The 27,540-nt window shown below is 43.1% G+C and overlaps 1 protein-coding gene across 1 annotated transcript in view; it reads left to right on the top strand.

Annotated features, from left to right (window-relative positions):
* MBOAT1 (membrane bound O-acyltransferase domain containing 1) overlaps positions 1-27,540 on the top strand; it is a 108,661-nt gene that overhangs the window by 33,835 nt on the left and 47,286 nt on the right. The window contains exons 2-3 of the mRNA XM_026511569.4: positions 22,469-22,614; positions 23,573-23,650. Coding sequence (XP_026367354.2) covers positions 22,469-22,614; positions 23,573-23,650 — 224 coding nt within the window. The remainder of the gene's footprint in view (positions 1-22,468; positions 22,615-23,572; positions 23,651-27,540) is intronic.

The following is a 27,540-nucleotide window of genomic DNA, read 5'->3' as shown; positions in this document are numbered from 1 at the left end:
ATTAATTAAAGAAAAATTTGTTATGGGCCCTTAAAGGGGACCAGCTGCTAGGGGAGGGAATGGCATTTTGATGCTTCTCTCGGTTTCCCCCACTTGCCTACAGAAGTCTTCATTTTGCATTTCAAAACTTCATAGACAGTGGCTTTGCTGGAACTTTCTTTCTTGACTGTCTAAGTAGATTTCGGTGTTCTTCTTTATGTCTTCTGTGCTTCTTTACCATTAGATTTGGATTATATTAATTACATCTAAATGCTTGTACATTCATTCATTCTACAGAGATTAAGTGCTTAGTATGTGCCAGGCACGTGCTAGGTGCAGGGATCCAAAGAGAAACAGGTCAATAGGTTTCTGTCCCTGAGATCCTCACATTCTATTGGAAAACAATTGGATTTTGTCAAGAATCTTAATTGTTTGTGCTGTCAGTTCTGATATCTGAGTTCTACAGTGGTGTGGTAAGAAGTGACTTTAATCATATCCTTTTGTCTTTTCCATTCTTATTTATTTGCACTTCCCCAATTTTTGTCTCTATCATTTCTCTGTATTTTAAGCCCAAGATTCTTAAATATTTACCAGCACCACCTAGCTCTGTGTGTGGTACTCAGACTTAAACAGTTGTCCGATTTTTGGTCCATCTCTTCCTAAGTCAAACAGAATTTTAAATCTTTGTGTCCTCCATTTGTGAACAGCAAACTGTATTTTGACTCTATTTCAGATATTTTCCAAAATTAGTCATTAATCATTTCTGATGACATGCTTCCATTAAGTTGTGGGTTTTTTTGTTTTTTTTTGTTTTTTTTTTTCTAGAGAGAAGGAGAGAGTGTGTGGGAGAGCATGCACCTTCGCACCCGAGGGGGGGTGGGGAAAGGGCAGAGGGGGGAGGGGCAGAGGGAGAAGGAGAGAGAGAATCTTAAGCAGACTCCACGCCCAGCACATCCTCGCCGGTCGTAGGGCTCCATCTCATGACCCTGAAACCATGACCTGAGCTGAAATCGGAAGTTGGTTGCTTAACTGACTGTGCCACCCCAGCGCCCCAAGTTGTGGTATCTTTTAAAAACCTGTTTCAATCTCTATGATTATTTTTTTGGAATTTTAAGATTTAAATTTTAGATTAACTTTCTGAACTATTTTTCTTCTGTGGGAGCCAAGGTCTAGAGAATACCAGTTTCTATTACTCAGAGGCCACAAAGTTCCAATTTTGTGCGACACAGGGTAAGAACGTACCTTTTTTTCAGAGTCCCTCTGAGGAAGCTACACCATGTTCATATATTTCTGCCTGCTTTGCCTTTTTCCCTCTATGTTTTTATGTATCTTTTCATGTTGAAGTGTTTATTTAATACACTACTGTAGCTTATACATGCAGATGCATATTTTATACTTACGTGTTTGCAGGACTTTTGTCCTCCTTGGACTTTTCTTGGAACAGAAACTTAGGCACACAGGGCACTTGCTAACTCAGATTTGGAAAGACAAAAAGGCTGACTTCACATTTTGTTTGGTCTCACGGCAGAAGTTGAGAAAGCAAAGCAGTAGAGCCTTCTTTGATTTTTGTAGTTTGCGTAGCCATGCTGCGGAATCAGCTTTTCATGGCAGTGGGTACCACAACATATTTATTATCTTCTCTTTTGTTTTCCTTCTGTTAGAGAATGTAAAAGAGTTTCTTGCTGTCAGTGATGCTGCTGGGGTCAGATTAAAGGGCTTAATTTGTTTCCCGTTGTAATTGGGGGTGAAGATTAGTTGGGAGAGACCATCAGGTTTGGACTGTATTAATTACATCTAAACAGTTGTACATGAGATCATTGATTTGTGTGATTATTTATTTATTTATTTATTTAAAGTGTGCACATGCTCAGGGTGGGGGGGGGTAGGGGCAGAGGGAGAGAGAAACTTAATTAGGCTCCACACCCAGCGTGAAGCCAGATCCATTCAGTCTCACAACCCTGAGATCATGACCTGAGCCGAAATCAAGGGTTGGATGCTTAACCTACTGAGCCACCCAGGTGCCCCAATGTGTTTGATAATTTAAAGAAGTAACACCTGTAACTGGAGGGACACCACTTCTTGAAGTCATCCATGGCTCCAAAACAGTCCATTCTTGCATCTCAAAATGCCTTCCAGTAAACATTTTCTGAATGCCTAGCAGAGGTCTGACACTATGTTTGTTACAGAGTAAAGAGTAAACGTAGTCTTCAGAGCCTTCTCTGCCCTGCCTTTCATTATCTACCTTTTCTTATTCTCCTAATATGCTGACCACTCACCCCCTTGGTCCTGAGCATCCCATTCATTCGCTTTTTCATTCATTCATTGCACTATTGAGAACTGAATATATAGCAGGCACTGTGCATACATTGATCAAAAGGATAGATGTGGCCTCTGCTTTCTTGAAGCTGTTGGTCCAGGTAATGAGGTCATTAGAACAGAGCACAAGAAGTGATGTGATTGTGGAAGCCGAAGGTGTAGTGGGAGCAGCAGGAGGGAAGGCTTCCCAGAGGAGGTGACCTCTAAGCTGAGATCAAAAGGACCGAGGAGGAGGGGAGGGAGAGTGGGGCATGGTCAGAGGCAGGGAGATTAGTAGATGGCTGTTGACATTGTCCAGGTGAAATGAATGGTAGGTAGATGTGGAGAGGGGAGCACATGGATTTAAGATAGATTTAGGAGGTAGAATTAATAGAGTGAGGAGATTGATTCTATTTGGGGGACATGGAAGACAGAAGTACAGTTATCTGTTTTCTGGCCTGAACAGTCTGGTGATTGAAGGGTCTCACCCTTAGAGCAGACACCTGCACAGACCTGGCAGGAGGAATAGATGGAGGGGAAAGAGGATGAGCTAGGTTAGGCACATACTGACGTTTAGGTATCTGTGGTTTATCCAAGCAAGGATTCCAGTAGGCATGGGGCATATGGATGGGAATTCAGAGGTGACATCTGGGCTAGAGAAAAAGATTTGGAAGTCACCAGCTGGTATCTGAGGCACAGGAGTAAGAGAGGTCATTTGGCATATAATGTGGCATGAGAAGAGGAGCTGGCCTGGGATGGCCCCCAGAAAGGCACTGCTTTAGCAGGAATGGATGACAGGGGAGCAGCTCTCAAAGTAAAGAGGTAAGGAGTGATCAGAAAGGTAAAGACAACCAAGAGAATGTGGTGTCAGGGAGTCAAGAAGAAAGAGCATGGTGTAAAGCGCAGTGTCAAATGCGTTCCTGGTAGGCAGACTGGCTATGGTTCCTTGGCTTTGGCAAACCAGGACATGGTGGTGACTTGGGCTGAGTGGCTGTGGAGTATAAGGGATGTGCCATGGTTTATGGCATGAAGGGGAGGTTATGAAATGGAGGATGACTTCAGGAATTCAATTACCACCTTACACCAGTTAGAATGGCAAAAATTGACAAGGCAGGAAACAACAAATGTTGGAGAGGATGTGGAGAAAGGGGATCCCTCTTACACTGTTGGTGGGAATGCAAGTTGGTACAGCCACTTTGGAAACCAGTGTGGAGGTCCCTTAAAAAGTTAAAAATTGAGCTACCCTATGATCTAGCAATTGCACCACTGGGTATTTACCCCAAAAATAAAGATGTAGTGAAGAGAAGGGCCTTATGCACCCCAATGTTCATAGCAGCATTGTCCACAATAGCTAAATTGTGGAAGGAGCCGAGATGCCCTTCAATGGATGACTGGATTAAGAAGATGTGCTCCATATATACAATGGAATATTACTCAGCCATCAGAAAGAATGATTACCCAACATTTGCAGCAACATGACGGGACTGGAGGAGATTATGCTAAGTGAAATAAGTCAAGCAGAGAAAGACAATTATCATATGGTTTCACTCATTTATGGAACATAAGAAATAGGAAGATCGGTAGGAGAAGGAAGGGAAGAATGAAGGGGGGTAAACAGAAGGGGGAATGAACCATGAGACACTATGGACTCTGGGAAACAAACTGAGGGCTTCAGAGGGGGTGGGGGATTGGGATAGGCTGGTGATGGGTAGTAAGGAGGGCACGTATTGCATGGAGCACTGGGTGTTACACGCAAATAATGAATCATGGAACATTACATCAAAAACTAAGGATATACTGTATGGGTGACTAACATAACATAATAAAAAATTATTATAAAAATAAATAAATAAATCAAATCCCAACCCCTCCCTTTTCTCCTATGACTGCATAGGTGGAAGAATTAATAGGCACTGAAGAAAAGCATGCTTACTACTTGAAAAAAAAATTAACCTATAGTTGGGAATTTATTTCCTACCTTTGAGAACTGTGTATAGTTTGCTGTTGAGTAGGCTAAGGTGTTTCTTTGTTTTTTTGTTTTTCTAAAACAGGATGCAGTTTCTTTGACTCATGGTCCACATTGCAGTTTCCCTTTTGTCATAAGCACATATTCTAGAGAAGGTGATTACATAACAGGAACTGAAAATAGCTTCGTTCCTAGGGACCAGGCAAAATCACAAGATTTTCCTGTTATAATGGTCCCCCATGGTACAAGGTCACCAGCCCTTGGGTCTCTCTATCCTTGGAGCTGTGATGTCTGTGTTGTATCCCATCTGGCCCCACAAGGTCTCTGTTTTATAAAAGCTAAATGGCGATGTGTTTTGTTTTTTTCTTTTTCAGTATAAACTAAATTAAAATTATTCTGCTGTGAGACTTTGGAGAATTTCATAACATGCTCAGATAATTGGTCACACCCTAGGGAATTGCATAAGAAAATATAGTCCTGGTTCTGCATTTTCCGTTGTCCCCAAAGATCACACCCAGGGTAGCATCTTCAGTAGCGAGAAGTATTATGGCTGATAGGAAAGTGTATATTTCAATGGGGGCATCTTCTTTGGAGTGGTGAAGTGTTTACTTAAGTCCACCGGGAAAGAAGTTGTTCAAATCAAATTTTTTTGTTTAGGAAGCAATATAGGTTGTGGGGGAGTGAAGTGAGTTGTGAGTCCCTTTCCTTCCCTCTCGTTAAATAACCTTATTTAACCTCTCCATTTTACCCACTGGGAAAACACTGATGCTATTTGTACTCACAGCCTCCTTAGTGATGTGAAATAACCAAATGCAGTGTGTGTGTGAGTGTGTATGTGTGTGTGAGAGTGCATGTGTGTGTATAGTTACTTTTTAATAAGAAAGATGACACTGAGGTATCATATAATTAATTCATGCTCCATGCTGGTTGGGCTTCTCTTTCTTCATTAATTCTATTTCCAATGTGTATGCCTTAGAATGTTAAAATAAATACTGAGATTTGAAAAAAAAATGTTAGGAAAAAAATGAATGTGGGCTTTTTAAAGCGCAGTCATAAACTCACCTCTCATTTGGGAAAGAAGATGGGTTAATTGTGTTTTTCATCTAGGACAGGTCTTTTTTTTTAAGATTTTATTTGTTTGAGAGAGAGAGCCTGAGTGGGGAGAGGGTCAGAGGGAGAAGCCGACTCCCTGCTGAGCAGGGAGCCGGATGCAGGACTTGATCCTGGGACTCCAGAATCGTGACCTGAGCTGAAGGCAGTCACTTAACCAACTGAGCCACCCAGGTGCCCTAGGATAGGTCTTTGACTATACAGGAGTGCAGTATGCATTTGGTGGCCATCAGTGCTTTTTTTGGGGGGGGTGTTTCATCATTTATATGCTTTCTATTAAAGGATGTGTAGAGACATTGGTCAACTATATTAGTACTTAAGCTTTTCTCCTTGCTACTGTGTTGGGAAAACAGCTTGATGGAAATAAAAAAAAGAGATAATCTCTAGCATGCCCTGAACAGGCAGTGTGCTAATCACGTTGACATGTATTAACTCATTTAAGTCTATGAGGGTAGCTGTATTATCATGCTCACGTTATGGGAGAATTTGAGATGCAAGTTAGGTAACTTGGCTAAGGTGGTCCAGGCAGGGGTTGAGTTAGGGGACCTGTCTTCAGCAGGTTGACATCACAGTTTGTGTTCTTCACTCCGTACTAGCTCTCATCACTGTTGATTAAATCTATGTGCTTAATTCTTCCGCATAACTCTCCCTTTTTATAGTAAATACTTAAAAATGTCAATGTAGTGGCCAAGAAAGTCATTGGCCAAAGGTCAGTAATAAATGGAAAGGTGCTCAAGTAGCAGTCAGGAAAATGTCGGTTGAATTACTACAATACCAGTGTTTTACCATCTGGTTGAAAAAATTAAACAGATTCTCAGCATCCAGTGCCGGCGAGGGTGAGGGATAAAGGAGACCTAGGCATATATGATGGTAGGAGTAAAACATGGCTTCAACTGTTAGAGAAAGTATCTGGTCATATTTATTCAAATTTTAAATAAATATACCATTTGACTAAACTCCTAAGACTTTATTTTAGAGACATAGAATCTCCAGTGCATAAGGATATATATGTACGAAGATTTTTTTTATGGTGCTATTTGTAATGGCCAAAAAAACCCCTGGAAACCACTTGGAAGTTGGAAATGGCTTGAGTAACTTTTGTCACATACACAATATTGAAAATTTGGAAAGCTAATAAGACCTTTTTCTTCCCTCCTGGATGTGGACCAACTGGGAAATAAGACCCAAGAGACAGAGGAAGATCAAAATATTACCTTTATTAATGATAAAGCTGATTGACCACAGCAGGTTGGTTCCCTGTCTCTTTACCCTTGAATGAGACTGACTTACCCACCTCACCACTGGTAGCTGGGCAACCACACAAGACCCCCTGGAAAGGCCAAAGCACGGAGCGTAGAGCAGAGAAGGCCTTTTCTAAATGCAGACCTGCCCCCAAAGAGAGAAGGCCCAGAAGGTCCGAACTAGGCATGCTCAGTGTCCCCTCTCAAATTTACGAGTTGGCTGAGTCATTCCTCCTTCCTATGGGAGGAGGGACAGAGGGGGTCGGGGTGGAGACCTCTCATATCTTCCCTTCTGGGGAATGGAGTGGAAATTATCTTATTTCTATGGAAATCATTCTATGGAAAATAGAAAACATTCCCCACTCCAACACCTATTATAGAATATTGTGCAGCTTTAAAAAGTACATACTAGCTCGGTATGAATAGATGTGGAAAGATGTCTGATATTTTGTTAAGTAAAACATTGAATTACAGGGTACTTTTTATACCATGATTCTATTAAAGGAGAAACTGATGTGAATGGGAATGTCTTTATAAACATAGAAAAAAGTAGTAAAAAATTGACTCCAGTTTGCGAAGAAGTATGGTGGATGGTGTGTGTAGAAGGCTGAGGATAGGGGGACCATGAGTTTTTTTCAAAAACCATATATCTCTGTACCTTTCAGTTGTTAAAATAAGCATTTATTTTTTGTAAGAACATAAAATGAGATGAAAAAGAACCGCCACATCTTCAACTGACTTCATTTATGTGTAGTTTTGTGGGATGCTTGGAAGAAGAATCTGAAGTTCCTTTGACATATTTCATTTAGTCCTCACAAGATAGGATAATAGTCTGATTAGTTTGGATGACTTCTGTCTGTTCTGTATGAATCCATTGGTTTTCCTATTCGTTTTTAAATCTTCTATGAAAGGTAAGGTGTACTGTGGGCTGGACCTTTCTAATAGCTCTTCTGCTAGTTGACCAAGTTCTTCTGTGATGGGGTGGGGAGTGTTGGAGCCATAGCCAGTTAATCAGCTAGCAGGTAGGTCAACAAATTATTAATAAAGACATCATAGGACACATTGGGCATGGAGCTCCGAATCCGTTTATAAGGCAGAAGCAGATCTGTCTGTAGAGTTAGGGGCCTTCAGCCATAGTCCCCCTGTGTCTGCCCTCTGTGGACCAGTTTCCTTACCTACAAAATGAGGGGCTTGCACCAGGTAATTGCTAATAGTCTAAGATTCTCTTGTCTAGTTTATGCCTGATTTAAAATCTTTAATTACTCCAAAATAGACTTATTAAACTGCCCGTTACCTCCCACTTAGCAATATAAGCTGTGGTTCTCAGACCTGGGCTACACATTAGAATCATCCAGGTACCTTAAAAAAAAAAAAAAAAGATGAGTAGCCTTCCACCAGCTCCCATCCCCCCAAATTCAGAGCGGGGCCCTAGAATCAGTCCTTTTTATTTTTCGTTTTTTTTAAATAGCTCCCTCGTTGATTCCAGTGTTTTGTGTCAAGAGTCATTGCCTTAGGTCTTGGTAGTAGCTGACTAGTGGGCAAAATAGCATCAAGTAGTCCATGCAGCAGCTCATTAGCTGACTTGACAGTTTGCAGCTAACCTAATAACACAAAGTACTTTCACCTCTTGTTTAGTGCCCATTACAATCTTGTGAAGTGTATGTTGTTATTATCCCATATAACCTTCTAAGTGGTGGGAGGCTCCTAGTGGAGGTTACTTTTCACTGTGGAACCCAATTGACAGAAGGCAACTGTAGGCCAGCTGAGTGGATTTGGGTCATGTGAAAAATTATACACATACACACACACATACGTACACATGCACACATACATCGCCACCAGCCCCCCTCACCTGCTTCTGGTGGTGATCTCTATCTGTGTATAAAACTTGACATACCCCGGCCCTGGTCAAGATTATAAAGCCATAATCAAATCAATAATCAAAAACCTCCCCACAGGGGTACCTGGGTGGCTCAGTTGGTTAAGCGTCCAACTCTTGGCTTCAGCTCAGGTCATGATCTCATGAGTCGTGAGATTGAGCCCTCCATACTCAGCATGGAGTTGGCTTGAGGATTCTCTCCCTCTGCCCCTCCTTTCTCTCTCTCTCTTTCTCTCTCAAATACATAAATCTTTAAAACACATACACACACAAACCTCCCCACAAACAAAAGTCCTGGACCATATGGTTTCATTGGTGAATTCTACTGAACATTAAAGAGGAGGATTAATAACAGTCCTTAACACATTCAAAAAATAGAAGAGGAGAGAACACTTCCAAACTCATGTCATGAGGCCAGCATTACCCTGAAACCAAAACCAGACAAGGACACCAAAAGAAAAGAAAATTATGGGCCAATATCCCTGGTGAACAGAGGTGCAAAAATCTTCAACAAATACTAGAACCAAATTCAACAATATGACAGAAGTCAGACACTGTGATCAAGCGGGATTCATCCAGGGATGCAGGGATGATTCAACATCTGCAAACCAGTCAACATGGTTCACCATGTTAACAAAATGAAGGATAAAATCATATGGCCATCTCAGTAGATGCAGAAGCATTTGACAAAATTCAGCATCCATTTATGATAAAATTGACAAATCGAGTATAGCGGGAACAATTCTTACAATAAGAAAGGCCACAGCTAATATCATATTCGATGGTGAAAAGGTAAAAGCTTTTCTTCTTAAATCAGGAATAAGGCAAGGGTGCCTGCTCTCACTACTTTTATTCAACATAGTACTTGCCTAGCCAGAGCTATTAGGCAAGAAAAATAAATAAAAGGCATCAGAATTAGAAAGAAAGAAATAAAACTGTTTCTAATCACAAATGACATGATGTTATATAGAAAACCCTACAGACTGCACCAAAAACCTGTTCAAACTGGTAGAAGAATTCAGGAAGTTGCAAGATATGAGATCAATGTACAGAAATCTGTTGTATTACTATACACTAATAATGAGCTATCAGAAAGATAAAATAGTTCATTTACAATTACATAAGAAAGAATAAAATACTTTGGAATAAATTTAACCAAAAAGGTGAAAGACCTGTACATTAAAAACTATAAGACATGATGAAAAAGATTGAAGAGGACAGAAATAATTAGAAAGATATTCCATGCTCATGGATTGGAAGAATGAATATTGTTAAAATGTCCATACTACCCAAAGTACTGTACAGATTTAATGCAGTCCTTATCAGAATTCCAATGGCATTTTCCACAGCAATGGAACAAACAATCTGAAAATGTGTGTGGAGCCACAAAAGACCCTGAATAGCTAAAGCAATTTCGAGAAAGAAGAACAAAGCTGGAGGCATCATTCTTGCTGATTTCAAAGTATATTACAAAGCTGTAGCAAAACACTATGGCATTGGCATAAAACAGATCAATGAAACAGACTAGAGAGGCCAGAAATAAACCCTTGCATATATGGTCAATTACCTGATAACAAAGGAGCCAAGAATGTGTAATGGGGAAAGAACAGTCTTCAATAGGTGATGATGGGAAAACTGGACAGCCACATGCAAAAGAATGAAACTTGAACATTGTCTTTCACCTTACACAAAAATTATCTGAAAATGGATGAGACTTGACTGTAAGACCTGAAACCAAAAAACTCCTAGAAGAAAACACAGGCAGTAAGCTCCTTGACATAAGTCTTGGCGATGATCTTTTGGATTTGAGGCCAAAAGCAAAGGCAACAAAAGCAAAAATAAACAAGTGGGAATACATCAAACTAAAGAGCTGCACATCGAAGCAAATCATCAATGTGAAAAGGCAGCCTATGGAATAGAAGCTATTTTGCAAATCACATATCTGATAAGGGGTTAGTAGCCGAAATATATAAAGAACTCATACAACTCAATAGCAAAAAATAATCTGATTGAAAATTGGGCAGAGGAACTGAATAAATATTTTTCCAAAGAAGACATACAGATGGCCAACAGACACATGAAAAAAGGTGTTCGACAGCACTCATCGTCAGGGAAATGCAAATCAGAAGCACAGTGAGCCATCTCCTAACACCTGTCAGATTGGCTATAACAGGACAAGGAATAGTAAGTGTTGGCAAGGATGTGGAATTTGTGGGAATGTAAATTGGTGCAAACTCTTTGGGAAACAGCATGCAGGTTCCTCAAAAAATTAGAAATAGAACTACCATATGATCTAGCAATTCCACTTCTGAGTGTTTATCCAAAAGAAATGGAAACTCATAACTTGAAAAGATACCTGCACTCTGATATTCACTGTGGTGCTATTGCACTGGCCAATGCATAGAAGCAATCTCAGCGTCCATTCATGGTTGAATGGATAAAGGAAGTGTGCGCGTGCGTGCGTGCGCGTGTGTGTGTGACGGAATATTTAATATTATTCAGCCATAAAAAAGGAAAATGGCCATTTGTGACAATATGAATGGACTTTGAGGGCATTTTGCTAGTGAAACAAGATAAAGACAAATATCACTTACATGTGGAATCTAAAAAACCCCCAGAACTCACAGATACAGAGAACAGATTGATAGTTGCTAGAGGCGGAGGCTGTGGGGCGGGCATAATGGGTGTAGGGCGTCCAAAGGCACAAACTTCCAGTTATAAAACAAGTCATGGCGACATAATACACAGCACAGTGACTGTAGTTAACAATACGGGATTGTGTGCTTGCACGTTGCTGAGAGATCTTAAAAATTCTTATCACCAGAAAAAAAATGTGTAACAATGTGTGATAATGGATGTTTACTGGACTTATTGTGGTGATCATTTCATGATATATACAGATATCAAGGGTGCCTGGCTGGCTCAGTCAGAAGAGCATGTGACTCTTGTTCTTAGGGTCATGAGTTCGAGCCCCATGTTGGATGTAGGGATTATGTAAATAAGTGAATACATAAAAACTTAAAAAAATAGAGAGAGATATCAGATCTCTTTTATACACCTGAAATTGGTATGTTATATGTCAATGATATCTTAATAAGAAAAGATTATAAAGTTGCCCCACACATTGCGCCTCCTAGGTCAGTGGTGTTTCCTTCTGCAGGGTGTGTCCTTTCTTCCCGCTGGCCGTCTAAGGCTCCTCACTCAGACCTTATTCTGAGATGGTCCTCTCTGACCTCCTGCATTCCATCTTACTCCCCTCGCACGTCCAAGGCTGGTAAAGAAAGCAGGTGCACTAGGCTAGAGTCAGGACACCTTAGTTCTTGTCCAGCTCTGACACTTGGTGGCTGTGTGACCCAGGCCAAGTCACTGACAGTCTCTGGGCTCCACGTCCCTCACCTGGAAAAGGAGATGCTGGGATTACAGGTGGAGGTTTAACTAAGGGAATCCTTCGTGGTGGCTCAGCAGGCGGATTCCAGAACCAGATTCCCTGAGTTTAAATTCTAGTGTTGCTATACACTAGGTATGTGATGTTTGGGAAAATGTCTGAACTTCTCCCTGACTTAATTTACTCTTTTGTAAAATGAATGCCTCAAAGAGCCTCAAGGGGTTGTGAATGTTGAAGGAGTAACACAGAAGGACTTAAAGCAGTGCCCAGGAGCTTGTACACACCCTGCTGCTAGTCATGTGTTGCTGCTGTTGTCACTTTCACCTGGCTATCAGTGGAATTAATTCTAGTGGGGCGATCATATCTCCAGAGGATACGGGTGGGTGTTTGTGGACAGGGTTTGCAGGATTCCTCAAATGGTCCCAAATTCTTTTCAGTCTTCCCTGCCTCCTTGGCCCAGGATTAAAAGGATATGATTTATGGGGTGGGAGGCCAGCTGGGGGCAGATCCTTAAATACCATGTCACCCACATATTTGCAGGTTTGACTCTGCCATGGCTAAACAGACAGCATAAACATTTTTTGCCCTTGTATCCACCGGAGTTCATTTTTAAAGGGTTTTAATTCTAAGTTATAACTAATATATGACATGATATTTACAGACTAGGGTAAGCCACAAGTCTTCCTGTGCTATCTAAACGAACCAAGTACACAGGATGTTTTTTTTTTTTTTTTTCCTGCAAATTAAGAGAGGGATTATCTCATTCCAGAGGGACTGGATGACGCACTCTGAACTGGGGGAAGGAGGCTTCTGATGGGAGTACACAGACTCCGGAGAGAAAGTCTGTGTAAGCCTCAGAGAACTGTTGTTGGAAAGGGTTTGGAGCCCAGCCGCTTGATCCAGGTCCCTGCTCCCCACCCTACAAGACTGAGATCTTGAGAAGCGATCTCAGGCAATGGCCACGTTTAAGTCTCGGTGCTGCTCTGTGCCTGAGAGGCTTTGGGGCCCTTCACTTTGTGTCTAAGATTCCTCAGTAGGACACTGAGGCTTGCTGAGAACATTAAGTGAGGTAATGCGTGTGAAACATTTAGAGTAACAGCCAACAGTTGTTGAGCTCAGAAAATGTACACGCTCTATCCATGCCTATTATTACTTAAAACTTGTGCGTTTGAAACAAAGCCTAAGGGATAATGAACTGTCTCACATTGTGTAAATCCACTGTAGGCCTATGAGCTTTTTGGGGGGGAGGGGATTTTATTTATTTATTTGGGAGAGAGCCAGAGCCTCAGAGCAGGCGTGGAGGGGGGAGGGGCAGGGGGAGGGGCAGAGGGAGAGGGAGAGGCAGACTCCCCGCTGAGCGCGATCAGTGAGTGGGGTGGTACTTGATCTCAGGACCCTGGGATCAGGACCTGAGCTGAAGGCAGACTTTTCTTTTTGTTTTATTACATAACATTTTATCTTTTATTTTTTTATTTTTTATTTATTTAAATTAAATTAGCCAACATATAGTACATCCTTAGTTTCTGATGTAGTGTCCAATGATTTATTGGTTGCATGTAACACCCAGCGCTCATCATCACATCACGTCCCTCCTTAATGCCCTCCCAGTTACCCCATCCCCCACCCACCTCCCCTTCTGCAACGCTCAGTTTGTTTCCCAGAGTCAAGTGTCTCTCCTGCTTTATCTCCCTCTCTGATTTCTTCGCATTCATTTTTCCCTCCCCCAAAGGCAGCCTCTTAACCGCCAGGGCCACCCAGGTGGTCCTGCCAATGAGCTTTTGACAGCTGTGGGGGGAGGGGACACAGGGGAGGCGGGGCCGGCAGCTGGGAAGCCCCTCTCCTGTGTGGTGGGCTGAGAGACCCCTCCAGGGAGTAGGAGGCTCCCAGTTATGCCAAGACTCACAGCTTCCTCACCGCCTTGCCTGTAGGGCTTGCGCACTTTCCACACGTGGGAGCAAGGAAAATGAAGTCTGTTTCGTTCCAGGTGTTTGAGTATAGACGATTTTTACTGAGCGGTGTGATGGGTTGAATTGTGGTCCCCCACCAAATCCAAATGTTGGAAGTCCTAACGTTAGTACCTCGGAATGGGACTGTATGTGGAGGGAGGGGCTTTAAAGAGACAGAGTTACAGTGAGGTCATTTGATGGGCCCTAATCCAGCGACTGATAGCCTTATTTTGATAAGCCTTATTTTGATAAGCCTTATTTTGATAAGCCTTATTTTTATTTTTAGAGGACATTTGGACACAGACACCACGAGAGGAGAGCACAGGAAGACACAGGGAGAAGGTGGCCCATCTCCAAGAAAAGGAGAGAAGCCTCAGCAGAAACCAAGCTGACACTTTGATTTATTTATCTATTTTAGAGAGAAAGAGCACAGACGATGGGGGGTTGAGGGGCAGAGGGAGAAAGAGAATCTCAAGCAGACTCCATGCTGAGCTTAGAGCCGGACCTGGGGCTTGATCTCATGACCCTGAGATCATGACCTGAGCCGAAACCAAGAGTCGGCCGCTTAATTGACTGAGCCACCCTGGGCGCCCCAACAATAACGTTCTTTTGTTTAAGCCTCCCCGGTTCGTGGTCCTTTGAGGTGAGGGGAAGAGGTACGGTGTACTGAGTGAGAACTAAGGTCAGGTTTTCAGCCCCAGCTCTGGCACTCGCTAGCTTTGTGAATCCAGCCACCGGGCGTAACCGTTTTGTTTTTCCTTCTCCTCATATGTATTCCCAGGAAGTTGTTACAAAGTTTCAGTGACATCATTTATGTAAGGCTTAGGATCGTGCCCCACACGTGGTGAGCACGCAATGAATGACATTTGTATTTGCTTATCTATAGGCTTCGAAAAAAAAAAATCAGCTCATTACAAATTTTAAAGCATTTCTTGCTGAGGTTCCAAACTGCTTAGCAATGAAAGCGTAACAGGGATCTCTTTGAAAAGCACAAAGAAGCCAAGAGTATGGTACAAACACGTTTTGTTCTGTGGTTCAGAAGGGAATAGCATTTCTTGCAGTCTTCTCCAGCCACATTTATTTGTAGGAGGCCATGCAAAAGAGTACTGTTTGTGGAGGAGGAATGGCTTGCCTTTGAAGAAGGAATTGTTTAATTAGATTGGTTTTGTCCGGGAGCATATAAGGCAGTGTTGCTGAGAGAAACATTCCAGGCCTGGACGGCCGCCTGCGCCTCCTTGGTGAGCCCGGGTCGTAGAGGAAATAATTTTGGACTCTTAATATTTGCTCTTAGTTAAAAATAGACAGCTCACATCTCTTCATTAGGACGAAGGCAACGTTTTTTGCTCCTGGCAAAGTTTGTTTCTTGGAAGAATAGGAAGGCCATGGAACAGACATCCCCAAATAACGCTTTTCTCGCGGCCCATTTCAGCAGAGGGATTTAAGACGTATATTTGAAAATTGCAGCACAGTTTGGTTGTGCTTTGGTGGAATAGGGAGTCAAACCCTTGGGCGTGTGTTTGGTTTTCTTGCAGTGACTTTGAAATCTTGCAAGAGCCGTAGAGATGCAAGCCATCTCCCAGGGCTTGTTGAATCCGAGGTATGTCAGGCTTGCGTGTGATGAGAGTCTGATCAAAACAGCTGTGCTCTACTGTTCCCTCATGCATAAGGACCCACACAATGCTGTAATTGTGTGGGGCATATTGTTGGATATCACAAATGAAAGTGCAGCTTTCTTTTCAGCTCGGGAGGGGGTGCATCGGCACAAAAGTAAAGGCATCGCCCGTGTTCCTTTTACACGGGAAGGGTTATGCAAGAGCACTGTGGTACATATTTTTATTCTCTCTGGCCATCCCCACAGTTACCCTTGACATTTCGCCCCCTATAAAACAGGTTTTTCTTTAAGAGGAAGCTTGTGACAGGTTGGTTTTTTACTCTTAATGCCTAATTCCCCCCTCAACTTTATCTGCAGTAGGTGCTTATAAGTGCAACCTTGAAGCTAGAGTACGTAGAATTAAATGGAAATTTCTAAGAGTTTCTTAGATTGCCTTGATTGTGTGTGTGTGAGAAATTCCACATGGAGTTGACAACTATAAATCGTAAAAAAGAAATTTTACAAAAAAGTGTCTTGGATTCCTGTCACCCTGCAAAACAGCCCTCGATTCCATTTTGCATGTTATGTTTGCCTTTTTCCTAATGCCACTATTGTTTTTTTTTAAACCCAGCTGTAAGCATACATACAATTTTATATTCTGTGTTTTTTAATTAGTTATAACAAACGCTTTTCATTTTATTACAGGTGCTTTATAATGCCCGTGTCTGATACTGTTATACTGCATGGCTTTACCATTAATTACCATCCTTCTTGTCCTGTGTTTGAAAGGGAGATCTTACTTTTTGTCTTATAAATAATAACCTTCACAACTTCTTTTTTTTTTTTTTTAAAGATTTTATTTATTTATTTGACAGAGACAGAGACAGCCAGCGAGAGAGGGAACACAAGCAGGGGGAGTGGGAGAGGGAGAAGCAGGCTCATAGCGGAGGAGCCTGATGTGGGGCTCGATCCCATAACGTCGGGATGACGCCCTGAGCCGAAGGCAGACGCTTAACCGCTGTGCCACCCAGGCGCCCCAACCTTCACAACTTCTTAGCATTTTGCTTCTTGTCATCCAGTGAATCGATCTCCAGGAACTGGTTGAAAGTACAGCTCCTAACAAATTCTACCACAGTACTTTCAAAAACGATTATAACGCGAGGCGCATCCTTGAGTTGTTTCATGTGTTAACCAATGTCTTTACCAGTTGTTGAACTTTTAGGTCCCTTCTTCTTGCTAGTAGAGATAATACTGAGGTAAATTTTTTTTGTGTGTAAAATTTTGTGCACATTTCTGACTGGGGTGATGACAGTGGGTTGAAAATTTATAGCCACGGATAGAGATGCAAGAAATGTAACGGTTCACTTCTTCCCGGCTAAACTTAATTTAGCCGTCAAGCTAAGTTTGCCAGTTATAGGCAGCTCCCTTGCTGTTTAAGGCGGGTTATGTTCAAGGTTTGTCTACCTCTCCCGCTAGGAATAAGCTAAGCCCTGAGGGGTCTACAGACATTTGTAGCCTTGGTGAGGGCCTCGGGTCCCTGTGCCTTGATGCCCTGCTGGTCCCTGCTCAAGCGGAGCCTCTCCTTTTGGTTTTGGGCGTTGGCTTCTTGCGCTGCTTGTTGGCTCTACCCTGCAGCTCCCGATAGCAGGTTCATGCTACTGTTCTCCTCCGTGCAACTGCAAGAACGCCCCCGGCCTTCCAGCTCCCTGCTGGCCTCTCTGCTATCCTCAGAGCCTGGCAGAGGGGCCGGAGTGATGCCTCTGGTCCATGTACTTCATCACACTCTGAGCCTCTTGGAAACAGTGCTGGCCATCTCCCAGGGCTGCATTCCGAGAAGCCAGGCGACCAATCTCCTACAGAGATACCCGCATCTTTCCTCCAGACTCCTTTCCTAAACTCGTAGAGGCTGCTTTGACTTTTTCAGATTTCTCTCTACTTTAGGTTTATGAAACCCTACTTGGGAGCTGGAAAACCCTGACATTGACTCTTTGTCATGAGCTGCATTGTCTCTGCCTGCAGAAGAAAGGACACGTGGAAAATTCTGGCAGCTGCCTGAACGTTGGGTGGGAAAGGGCAGCAGGGAAGAGACTGAGGAAGCCAGTTCATAATAGCTCAACAGAAGTGACTGTGTATTGAGTTATTGTATGCATAATTTGTGTGTTAATGTAGTGGGTATAGAATAATATTAATAGCAGGTGCTTATCCTTGCAGGCACTGTTTTAAGTAATCTTAATATAGTCTTTAGTTCCAACAACCCTGTGAAGTGGTACCCCTGTTATTACCCCCGTCACATGGACTAAGAGTCAAAATGCAGCAAATTCTCGTAGCTTTTCAGCCAGTGAGTGGTAGATCCTGGTCTTGCCAGGTATTTGGCTCTGAGTTGACTCTTGTAACCACTGGATCTGTTGCTGGTCTAGGATGGGCGGTCACAAGTACTTCATGTGATGATGATGATGATGATGATGATGATGATTTAATTTGAATTCAGTTAGCCAAGAAATAGTACATCAGTAATTTCAGATGCGGTGTTCAGTAATTTGTCAGTTGTATATAACACCCAGTGCTCTTCTTCATGTGATGATTATTGAAGGTAGATCTTCTCTCGTAATTGTTATCATTTGACACTCTTATGGAAGTTGGATCATTTCATAAAAGGTGTTTTTTTTTTTTTTTTTTTTACTATGTAAGATGACATGATCCCTTTATTGTTTTGGTTTGTTTCTGTGTGTGTGCGTGTGTGTGTGTGTGTGTGTGTGTGTGTGTGTGTATCCTCACTCACTTAGGTGTTTCTCCAATTTGGATAAAGAGACCTTCCTAGTTTCAACTGCTAGGAGTCCCCAGAGTTTAGTATCTGTATCATCTCAGGCCAGTGATTTGCTTTCCAGAGTTGTGTAATTTTTAAAACCTGTTTATTTTGGAAAGGCTCAAACATACACAGAAGTGGAGAGATTAGTAGGATGAATGTTCGTGTGCTCAGCACTCGGGTTTCACCTCATTGCCAATCTTGTTTCATCTATACCGTGATCCATGATTTGTTAACTCCGGCTCCCCTGACATGTTGGGCCGGAAAATTCTTTGTTGTGGGGGCTGTCCTGTGTCTTTTAGAATGTTTAGAGGTAGTCCCAGCCGCTACCCACTAGATGCCAGGAGCCTTCCCCTACCACCTCTCCTGATTCTAACCACCAAAAACATTGCCTGGGAGGGCAAGTCATCCCTCGTCGAGAACCACTGATTTATACTCACTCCACTCTCCCCATCCTTTCAGCATTATTTGGAAACAGATCCTGTACATCAAATCAAACCCATTGTGACTTATATTTCTGAGAAACAGTGTCTTCCATTTTACTGGTCCTATATAGAGGAAAGAAGCAAAGATCTCGTTCAGTTCCTACATGAATTGTCATGGCAGCCTGCCACTGTTGGCCACAGAGATGGTCATAGTTCATACCAGCTACTAGAGTTGATATGACGTAGCAAATGCAAAGAAATTGGTGTCATGCTTCAGCCCGTATTTTTTAAAAAATTGTGGTAAAATAGTTAAATGCGAAATTTTCCATTTTAACCATTTTTAAGCCTATAGTACAGTTCAGTGGCATTAAGGACATTCACATTGTTACACAATCACCACTACCACCCACCTCCAGAACTCTTTTAATCTTGCAAAACTGAAACTCTGTATCTGTTAATAATAACCCCATTCCCTCCATCCCTCAGTCTACTATGAATCACCATTCTACTCTCAGTCTCAATGAATTTACTGTATCCTAGGTACCTCCTTTAAGTGGAATCATACAATGTTTGTCCTTTTGTGACTGACTTACTCACTTAGCATAATGCCCTTAAAGTTCATCCATGTTGTAACACAGGTCAGAATTTCCCCCATTTTAAGGCTAATATTCCATTGTGTACGTAGACCACATTTTGTTTACCCATTCATCTGTTGATAAGACACTTGGGTTGATTCCACCTTCTGGCTGTTGTGAATAGTGCTGCTACAAACAGGGATGAAGAAATATTCCTTCCAGACAGACCTGGCTTTCAGTTCTTTTGGGCAAATACTCAGAAATGGGATTGCTGGATCATATATAATTGTATTTTTCATTTTTGGAAGAACCGCCATATTGTTTTCCACAGTGGCTGCGCCATCCTACACTCCTACCAGCAATGCACAAGGGTTCTAATTTCTCCTCATCCTTGCCAACGCTTATTATTTTGTTTTTTTTAAGTAATAGCCATTCTCATGGGTGCGAAGTGGTGTCTCACAGTGGTTCAGCTTGTGCCTTTTAAGATGTACATCTGGTAGTTGAAAGCAATTCTGTTAGAAGCCTCCTGTAGAACTAAGCGGCGCTGCTGTGTTTCCACTTTTGCCTTGGAACAGTTTGCCAGGGAACAGATAGCCATCCATGACTCACTCCCGGCAAGAGGACAGGGGAGTGGGTTGTGTCTGTGTGTGGGAGGAAGCTTTCAGTCCCTATCAAAGTCTTGCGTTTAGGCTTTAACTACTAACAGTTAAGGGAAAGGATTTGGATTAGGTTAGAATCAGAGGCCATTAGAGCCAGAAGAGACATCAGGAGATCAGGTCTCCCAAATCACACATTTGGTCCCTCCCTCCCCCCAAAATATTGAAACCTGGAGCACGTAAGTCTTCTATTCTTGACTTGCTTGTAGCGACAGTGTCTTGCCCGCTGTCCCCAGTATCTGGCATACAATGTTAACCAGTAAATGTTTGCAAAATTAATCAATGAATTGCCTAAGGTCACCCAGCTGACCCCTGAGGGTCAGAAGGAGGGCATTCAGATTATGATGGCAGAAAAATGGCAGATTCTGTCAGTGACCTAGTGAGCCTTTCTTTCCTCTTTATTGATCACTGGGGTGACAAGATCAGATGGAGTGTTTGTATGGTGAGCCTTATTCTTTCTTGGAGGGTTGCAAGGACCCACCTTCTTTTTTTTTTTTTTTTTTAAGATTTTATTTATTTATTTATCAGAGAGACAGCACAAGCAGAGAGAAGGGCAGAGGGAGAAGCAGGCTCCCTGCTGAGCAAGGAGCCCCGATGTGACTCGATCCTGGGACCCTGGGATCATGACCCGAGCTGAAGGCAGGCATTTAACCAACTGAGCCACCCAGGTGTCCTGGGACCCACCTTCTTTAAGAGAAGCTCAGCTGAGGAAGTCTGGGCAGCTGAGTGACAGCCACCAAGCTGAGCAGGGAGCCTGACACAGGACTCGATCCCAGGACCCAGAGATAATGACCTGAGCCGAAGGGAGACACTTCACCATCTGAGCCACCCAGGCACTCCCATAACTTTGACTTTCTACTTGCCAGTTCCTTAATGTTTTGAACCGTGCTAAAATGGTTATTTTTCTCTCCCTTGTGTGTGTGTGTGTGTGTGTGTGTGTGAGAGAGAGAGAGAGAGAGAGAGAGAGAGAGAGAGAGAGTTGGTGATGGTGTATTTAGGCTACATAAAAAGGTATGACCGTGGGGAGGTGGGTGGGGAGATGGGGTAACTGGGTGACAGCATTAAGGAGGGCACATGATCTGATGAGCACTGGGTGTTATATGCACCTGATGAATTATTGAACTCTACATCTGAAACTAATAATGAGCTATATGTTGGCTAATTGAATTTAAATTAAAAAATAAAGGTATGACCCCCATGATGTAGTCTAGGATTACAATTCCCCTCCTCTCTGTCTTTCAGGGTAGGAAATGATGGTGGGCAGTAGTGGGACTAAGTTTTTGGAGAGACCGGGGAACACGAATAATCTAATAGAGGGGGAAACGCAGCACGGCCAACTTTTAAAAACAAAACAAAAAGGGAGCCTGAGTGGCTCAGTCGGTTAAGCAGCCAACGCTTGATTTCGGCTCAGGTCTTAAACTCAGGGTCGTGAGTTCTGGCCCTGCATGGAGCCTACTCAAAATAATGATAGTAGTAGTAGTAGTAGTAGTAATAATAATAATAATAATAATAATAATAATAATAATAATAATAATAATAAAATAAATAAAAAATGAAACAAAAAATTCTCTGAAAGTATTTCTGTGAATCATCCGGGTCCGAAGTCGTCTTGGTTTTTACTGGGAAAACAAAGTGAGCTCAGGTGGGCGGAGGCTACCGCCTCCAGCCCCACCTCAGAGGCAGCCCTAATGAATGTCAGTAACAGCTACGGTTTTCTGTAGTGTGAAAAACTGTGGAGGCTGAATTTGAGGCTCTATTCAGATATTTATATCCTCCACCCCTCTTCCATTAAGTGTCTTCTAAAAGTGAAGTTTTCACTCCAAATATTCTGCGAAGTTTGAATCGCTTTCCCAGGTGTCGTTAATGGTTACCTCACTTGATATATTTTGGTTTGGGGTTAAATCAGCTGATCTTTCCCATGGGCATCAGGGAAATCTTTTATATTTTCTTTCAGGTCCAATATTTTTGAGAGACCAATGAGATTTTTCTAAGGCAATTTGTTGCCCGTTTTGCATAAGAGGGCAGGGTAGGCTTGGAAGTTGAAGGCGGGGCTGTTTCTTCTCACGTGTGGATTTTTACCGCCACCCCTTGAGCTCGAGCAACGCTCGTGTTAATTTGGTATTAATTTAAAATGAGCAAAATTAGAGTCAAAACAGCTGATGATGACTTTGGAGAGAAGCACTTAGTTTCTTACGTGTTCAGTGAAGGAAGCTTCATGGATTTGGTGCATTTGTGACTCTGGGAACAGGTGCTTTATCTTAGGATAACGTTGGGCGTGGAGGGGGCGGCGCGTGGGCGTGGACAAAAGAAACCCGGCAAACTGACCCCACAGTCACTGAGGCCCTTGTACATTAAAAAGCCCTCCGTGGGTGGGTGGGAACGCCACCTTGGCTAGCATTAAAGGATGGGAGACTTTCCTCGCTTCTTCCAGCAGCCGAGGGCATGGTAAATTTTCAGTCTCCCGAACCTTTTTCCACACGAACACTCTGCTGAGGAAACAATCCAAGTCCACGTCTCAGAGGCACCTTGGGGTGGAAGTCTGGAGAGAGTAGAGAGAATTTGCACACGGGTAAAAGGGTAAAGGTTTTGAGTCTCTCTCGCTTCTCCCCCCGCACAGGTGAATTTCGTGGCGTGCCAGCTCTTTGCTCTGTTTGCTGCGTTCTGGTTCCGCATCTATATGAGTCCTGGTAAAACCAGTCCCGATGTCCGGCATGCGTTTGTCACCATTTTCGGCATCTATTTCGTCATCTTTTGTTTTGGCTGGTGAGTATGAGCCTCAGAAATTCTAATCTTTTGTCATTCGGGTGTCTTGTGGCCGTATTCTTGGCATTTCCCAGGCACCGAGGAAAGAAATGTATTTACTCCTATCGTAGAATAATGGGAATGTTCCAGGAATGTCCATTTGCTGAAAGAACCTAGAACCAATCAACTACCCGTTAGAACTCAGTTGCTGAATTTTTCTACAAATGGTGCTTCTCCTGGGTGGTGTAAATAGAGTGCTGTAAGGTTTCAGTAAGGAACCTTTCCTCCCTGTTGTAGATATTGGTGTCTTTCTTGCATTACCGCTAGAGGTAACTGGTGTTAGTCCTGTGCCTGGAGTAGAACAATAGTTTTAGTGCTGGTTTGAGGAAATGCGAATCATTCCTCAACAGGGAGAGTCTATAGATGGCACTCTCCTCTACTTGGTAAGCTGGCCAGTGACCCTGGGAGTGGCTCTTCTCTGGGGGAGGGGGGCAGTTTTAGGAACCATCCTTTCTAGAAGTACAGCCTAAGGAAATTTGTGAATTTATTCGGGATACTAGAATACTGCTCTTCCTCCTCCAATAAAAACGTGAGAAAAGATGATGAGTATTTTGAATCAGCTCCCAGGTGAAAGTCGTGGTGTCTGGGGAAGGTCAGTTTGGGTCCTGGTGCTTTAAAATTAAAAACAAAAACAAAAAGTTCTAAAGAAAGAAGGTTTCTGGACTCTTGGTTGTATGTATGCGAAAGCATAAGTATTCCATTTATGGAACGACTTCCTGCTGCCATTTCAAGATCCAGTACCTTAATTACACAGAGCAAAAACACTTGATTTATTTTCTCTTCTAGAAACACGATTTCACAGCTCACCTGCTTGTCGGCGGGGGCGGGGGCGGGGGTGGAGCAGTGGCATGGGCGTCCAGTAGGCCTGTTAATTTGAAATGCATTCAGTGCTCCTCCTTCTCTCCGTGATGTCTTAAAGGTACTCCGTACACCTTTTTGTGCTGGTGTTTATTAGCTACGGAATCATGGTCACCGCAAGCGTATCCAGTATTCACAGGTAAGGTTCTGGGAGCAAACCAGGCCACGTGAGGTTTTTCGTGACCTCTGAAATGTGTTCAGGGTAAAGGGGTACCTTCCCCATTTGGCCGGCCACAGGTAGCATATCCTAAGTCCTCTGGGGTATCAGAAGGAGAGGCGGGGGCCCCTAAATGCTGGGAGTATTCAGAGGACGCTTTGCAAAGGTGTCGGAGTAGAAGCAGCTTTGGTAGCCTCCAAACTGGAAACCACAGCCGGATACTACTCCACAATAGAAAGGAGGGACTGACTGATAACACACAGGCACGTGGATGTATCCTCTGAATAAATAGGCGGGATGGAGGACCCCACAGAAATTGTGTTCTGGGCAATGCAAACTAATCTGTAGTTGCAGAGATCAGATCGGAGGTTACGTGGGCTGGGACAGTCCCCGGAGATGGGGAAGGGATCAGAGAGGCAGGAAGAAGCCTGGGGGGAGGGGGCAGAGAGGGTGATGGATGTGTCTGTTTCCTTGATTTTGGCTGTGGTTTTCTGGGTGTGTACCTATGTCGAAACTTCATGCACTTCAAATATGTATTATCAAAGGTTAACAGAGGAAGTATTCTTACTGTGATATTTTGATTTAAGAGTTACAGAAGTCACTTAATTCTGCCTTGAAGGCAGCATGCTGGGATCATCGATTGGGACACCTGGGTTATCTGTTTAGCATCGTCTGTGTTTCCCGGAGTCTGTGTGAAACCTCAGTAATAATTCTGCCGTTCAGTAGTGCTGGAATGTAAGCTCTATGAAAACAAAGTTCACTGTTGTGTCCTCAGAGCCTAGAACAATACCGGGCACAAGTAAAGGGTCAGTAAATATTTATGGAATGAATGACTGAACACCTTTGAAAAGACATGTGCTCTGTGATGACTTCTTTTGTGATGGCTTTTCTGAAAAAGCAGATGGCCTTCTTTCAATTTCAGAAGGCTCTTTGATTAATAAGACGAGTAGCACATAGTTTTCCTTCTGAAAATCATTGAAATTTAACTTTCTGGTGTATAATCTTGTAAATTACTTGCAATAAATGTCTGGTTTTCAAGGGAAAATATTTTTGCATGATTCTAAATTTTATTTTCACCCAACTCTGTGTCCAGATGAACTTTGAAAAATTGACTTGTGATCCTCTCTCTTCTGAATGCCTTCCTTGAGAGGGATTGTGTCACTCCTTCATAAGGGAAAGAGGAAATCCATATTTCTAAGAACGGGTTTTGGGAATGCTTCATATTATAGCAGAATGCTGTTTTTAGTGTGTGTGTGTGTAGAGGTGAAAATGTCTGGCTTTTCCCAAACTTGAGTTTCGAAGCAATTCAACAATCGATGTTGTTACGTCTCTGTAGCACATTTTTAACGACCTTACAAATTGTGACCTGTCAGCTCTTGCCACACTTGTGTGATGCCGATGGGGTGTGGACCATGTTTCAGAAGGTCAAGAAACTCCATGCATGCTCGTTCCATGCCGGGCCGAGTGTTCGTCTCTGGCCAGGAATGGAACACTCCAGGCTTGGCCAAGCTGAGCGGTTTACAGACAGGCTATGACTGTTCCACCATAATATTGTGGTAGCAGAGGGCCGTGTCATAAGACCAGAACGGACGCCAGAACAAGTTCTTCCCCTCTTTCTTTGCTTGTGTGGTTGCCAAGATTGCAGAAGTAGGGAGTGGTTCGTGGTTCCTGATGGAGGGAAGTTACTTCCTATTGATGCAGAGTAAGAACATCAGACTGGAAATCTGGCTCTTTCTAGCAGTGTGACTGCAGACAGTTGACACAGCTTCTCTGGACATCAGATTTCCCACCCATAAAAGGTGGGATTGAAGTTTTCTTCAGCATCAGGATTTTATGATTCATTGTGAATTGTTTTCTTCCCCTGGCTGAGCCAGTTTTGAGTTCTGTCACTTGGCTGGGAAGCGGAGGGGAGGGTCAGTCTTTGCTGCAATGGGGAGTTAACCCGTTTCTGGACACATCGTTGTCTTTGTCTGGAGAATGCTTGGGGCACGTGCTCTCTTTCCTTCCCGAGCCACTATATTGCACAGAAATCGTAGGTGTTCATTTATTACGTCTGAACCACCTGGAACAGAATGCGGTTTGTATCTCCTCAGACTGACAGCCTCGTGTCAGGATGGGACAATGCAGTGACCAATTGTGGGGATTCCTGCTTTGTGCCCAGTGCTAAGCCAAGCTCTTTTAAATAGTTTTCATTGCTTTTAACATATAAAGTCTTATTGAGTGTATCATTTAATATATTTAATATTTCATATTATTATTGCAAATATATTCTTTCTAGGACAATTCTATGGGATCCAGATATCCCCCCCACCCCCTGCCCCACCAAGGTGAGGAAATGAAAGCTCAGAGAAGTAAATACGTATACAGATCAATGAATTTGCACAAATTGAATACATCCATGTTACCACTGCCTAGATCAGTAGGGGAGTATTGTCATCACTCTGCCCCAATCTCTCTCACACCCCTCCTTCCTAAAATAACTACTCTGGACTTCTCACATGAGTTTTGCCCTTGCTGGGATTTGAAATCATGTTGGTCTCTCTCCAGAATATGTACTCTCTCTGCCATTCCTGGGTTCCTTAGATTTTTCAGGTTTGTCTAGAGCATGAATACATTGCCCTGTTGCATTGGGACACAGTACTTGACACCATCCTTGATAAGTAGCTCTTACTATCACAAGTGAATTGAACTTGCTTTTCTCTCTGGGTGGAGGAGCACGGGAAGGTATGGATCTAACTCCTGTTGAGGAGAAAGAGGAAGCAGGCATGGTTGCATTCAAAAGGGCCCTGGGAGAATTTGTCTTTTAAATCTGCTCTGTGCTTTTGCCTTGGCCCTCGTGAGCTGGCTAGAGAAAGAAAGAGAGGCTGGAGGCAGAAGGGCCTCACAGACTCCATTCTGCTTCTGCTCTGCACTTCAGAGAGCTCCTTTCTCTTAGTCACTCACTTTGTTTGCCATCTTCCTGTTTTGGAAAGGGTTAAGGATGAACCTGAGGCTGGGAAAGTGTGTGCTGTGTCCTAACATCTTTGTAAAGAACAGTAAAGAGAACATAAAAACATGTAGTGCTTTCGAGTTTACAGAACTCTTTCACACCCACTGTCTGCTTCTCCCTCGCTACCAAATGAGTTTTTATTATTTCTACTTCACCATTCCGTAGGTCGTGCTAGTCATCATGAGTTATTTCAATGTGCATTTGTGAAGCTCAGTATAATTTAATATGAGAAAATACTTCCCTGTTTTATGACCCATGTTTAAATGCTATAGCTTCTGCATTCGTGTCTGTTTTGAGGGGCTCCTGAGCCATTTAAAATGTTGGATGTACTCCTTTCAGTTCATTTCAACTAACAGTACACGAACCCCTTCTATGGTCAAGGGTGGGACGCTCAAGGTGACAGGGAGTTGGCGTAACAGACACACGCGTGCACTTTCAGCATTGTGATAATGGATGTCAGCATGCAGGGCTGGAGAAATGCTGGCAGTGGAGCAATGAATTGTGCTGGAGGAGGGATGGGAAGGGTGGGGTGAGCCTGAGCCGGGGACTGACTGGGAGCTGAGCCTTACCTGGTAATTAGGCAGTTCGCAGGTAGCCTAGAGGATGGGGAAGGGGGTTGCAGGCAAGGGAAGGGGCATGTGGAAGACCTTTGGCCTGAAACGGAGACTGTTTGTGGAGAGTGAGTAGCTGGTGTAGTTTGAACATAAGGTGCACATGGAGTGTGGCTGGAGAGGAGTCCAGAAGGGAAAGGTAGAGCTCAGTGCGTGAAGCACATCGCATGTCACGTTCGGGAGTTGTGATGTGACTGGACAGTGGGACCCATTGGGAGCTTTTAAGCCAGGTCACACTGATTTAGTTGTTGGTTCACGTAGCACACGGTCGT

This window comes from Ursus arctos, unplaced genomic scaffold (genome assembly GCF_023065955.2).
Source record: "Ursus arctos isolate Adak ecotype North America unplaced genomic scaffold, UrsArc2.0 scaffold_31, whole genome shotgun sequence".
Taxonomy (NCBI): domain Eukaryota; kingdom Metazoa; phylum Chordata; class Mammalia; order Carnivora; family Ursidae; genus Ursus; species Ursus arctos.
Note: the sequence above shows the minus strand (reverse complement) of the source record. Positions and strands in the feature narration are given on the sequence as shown.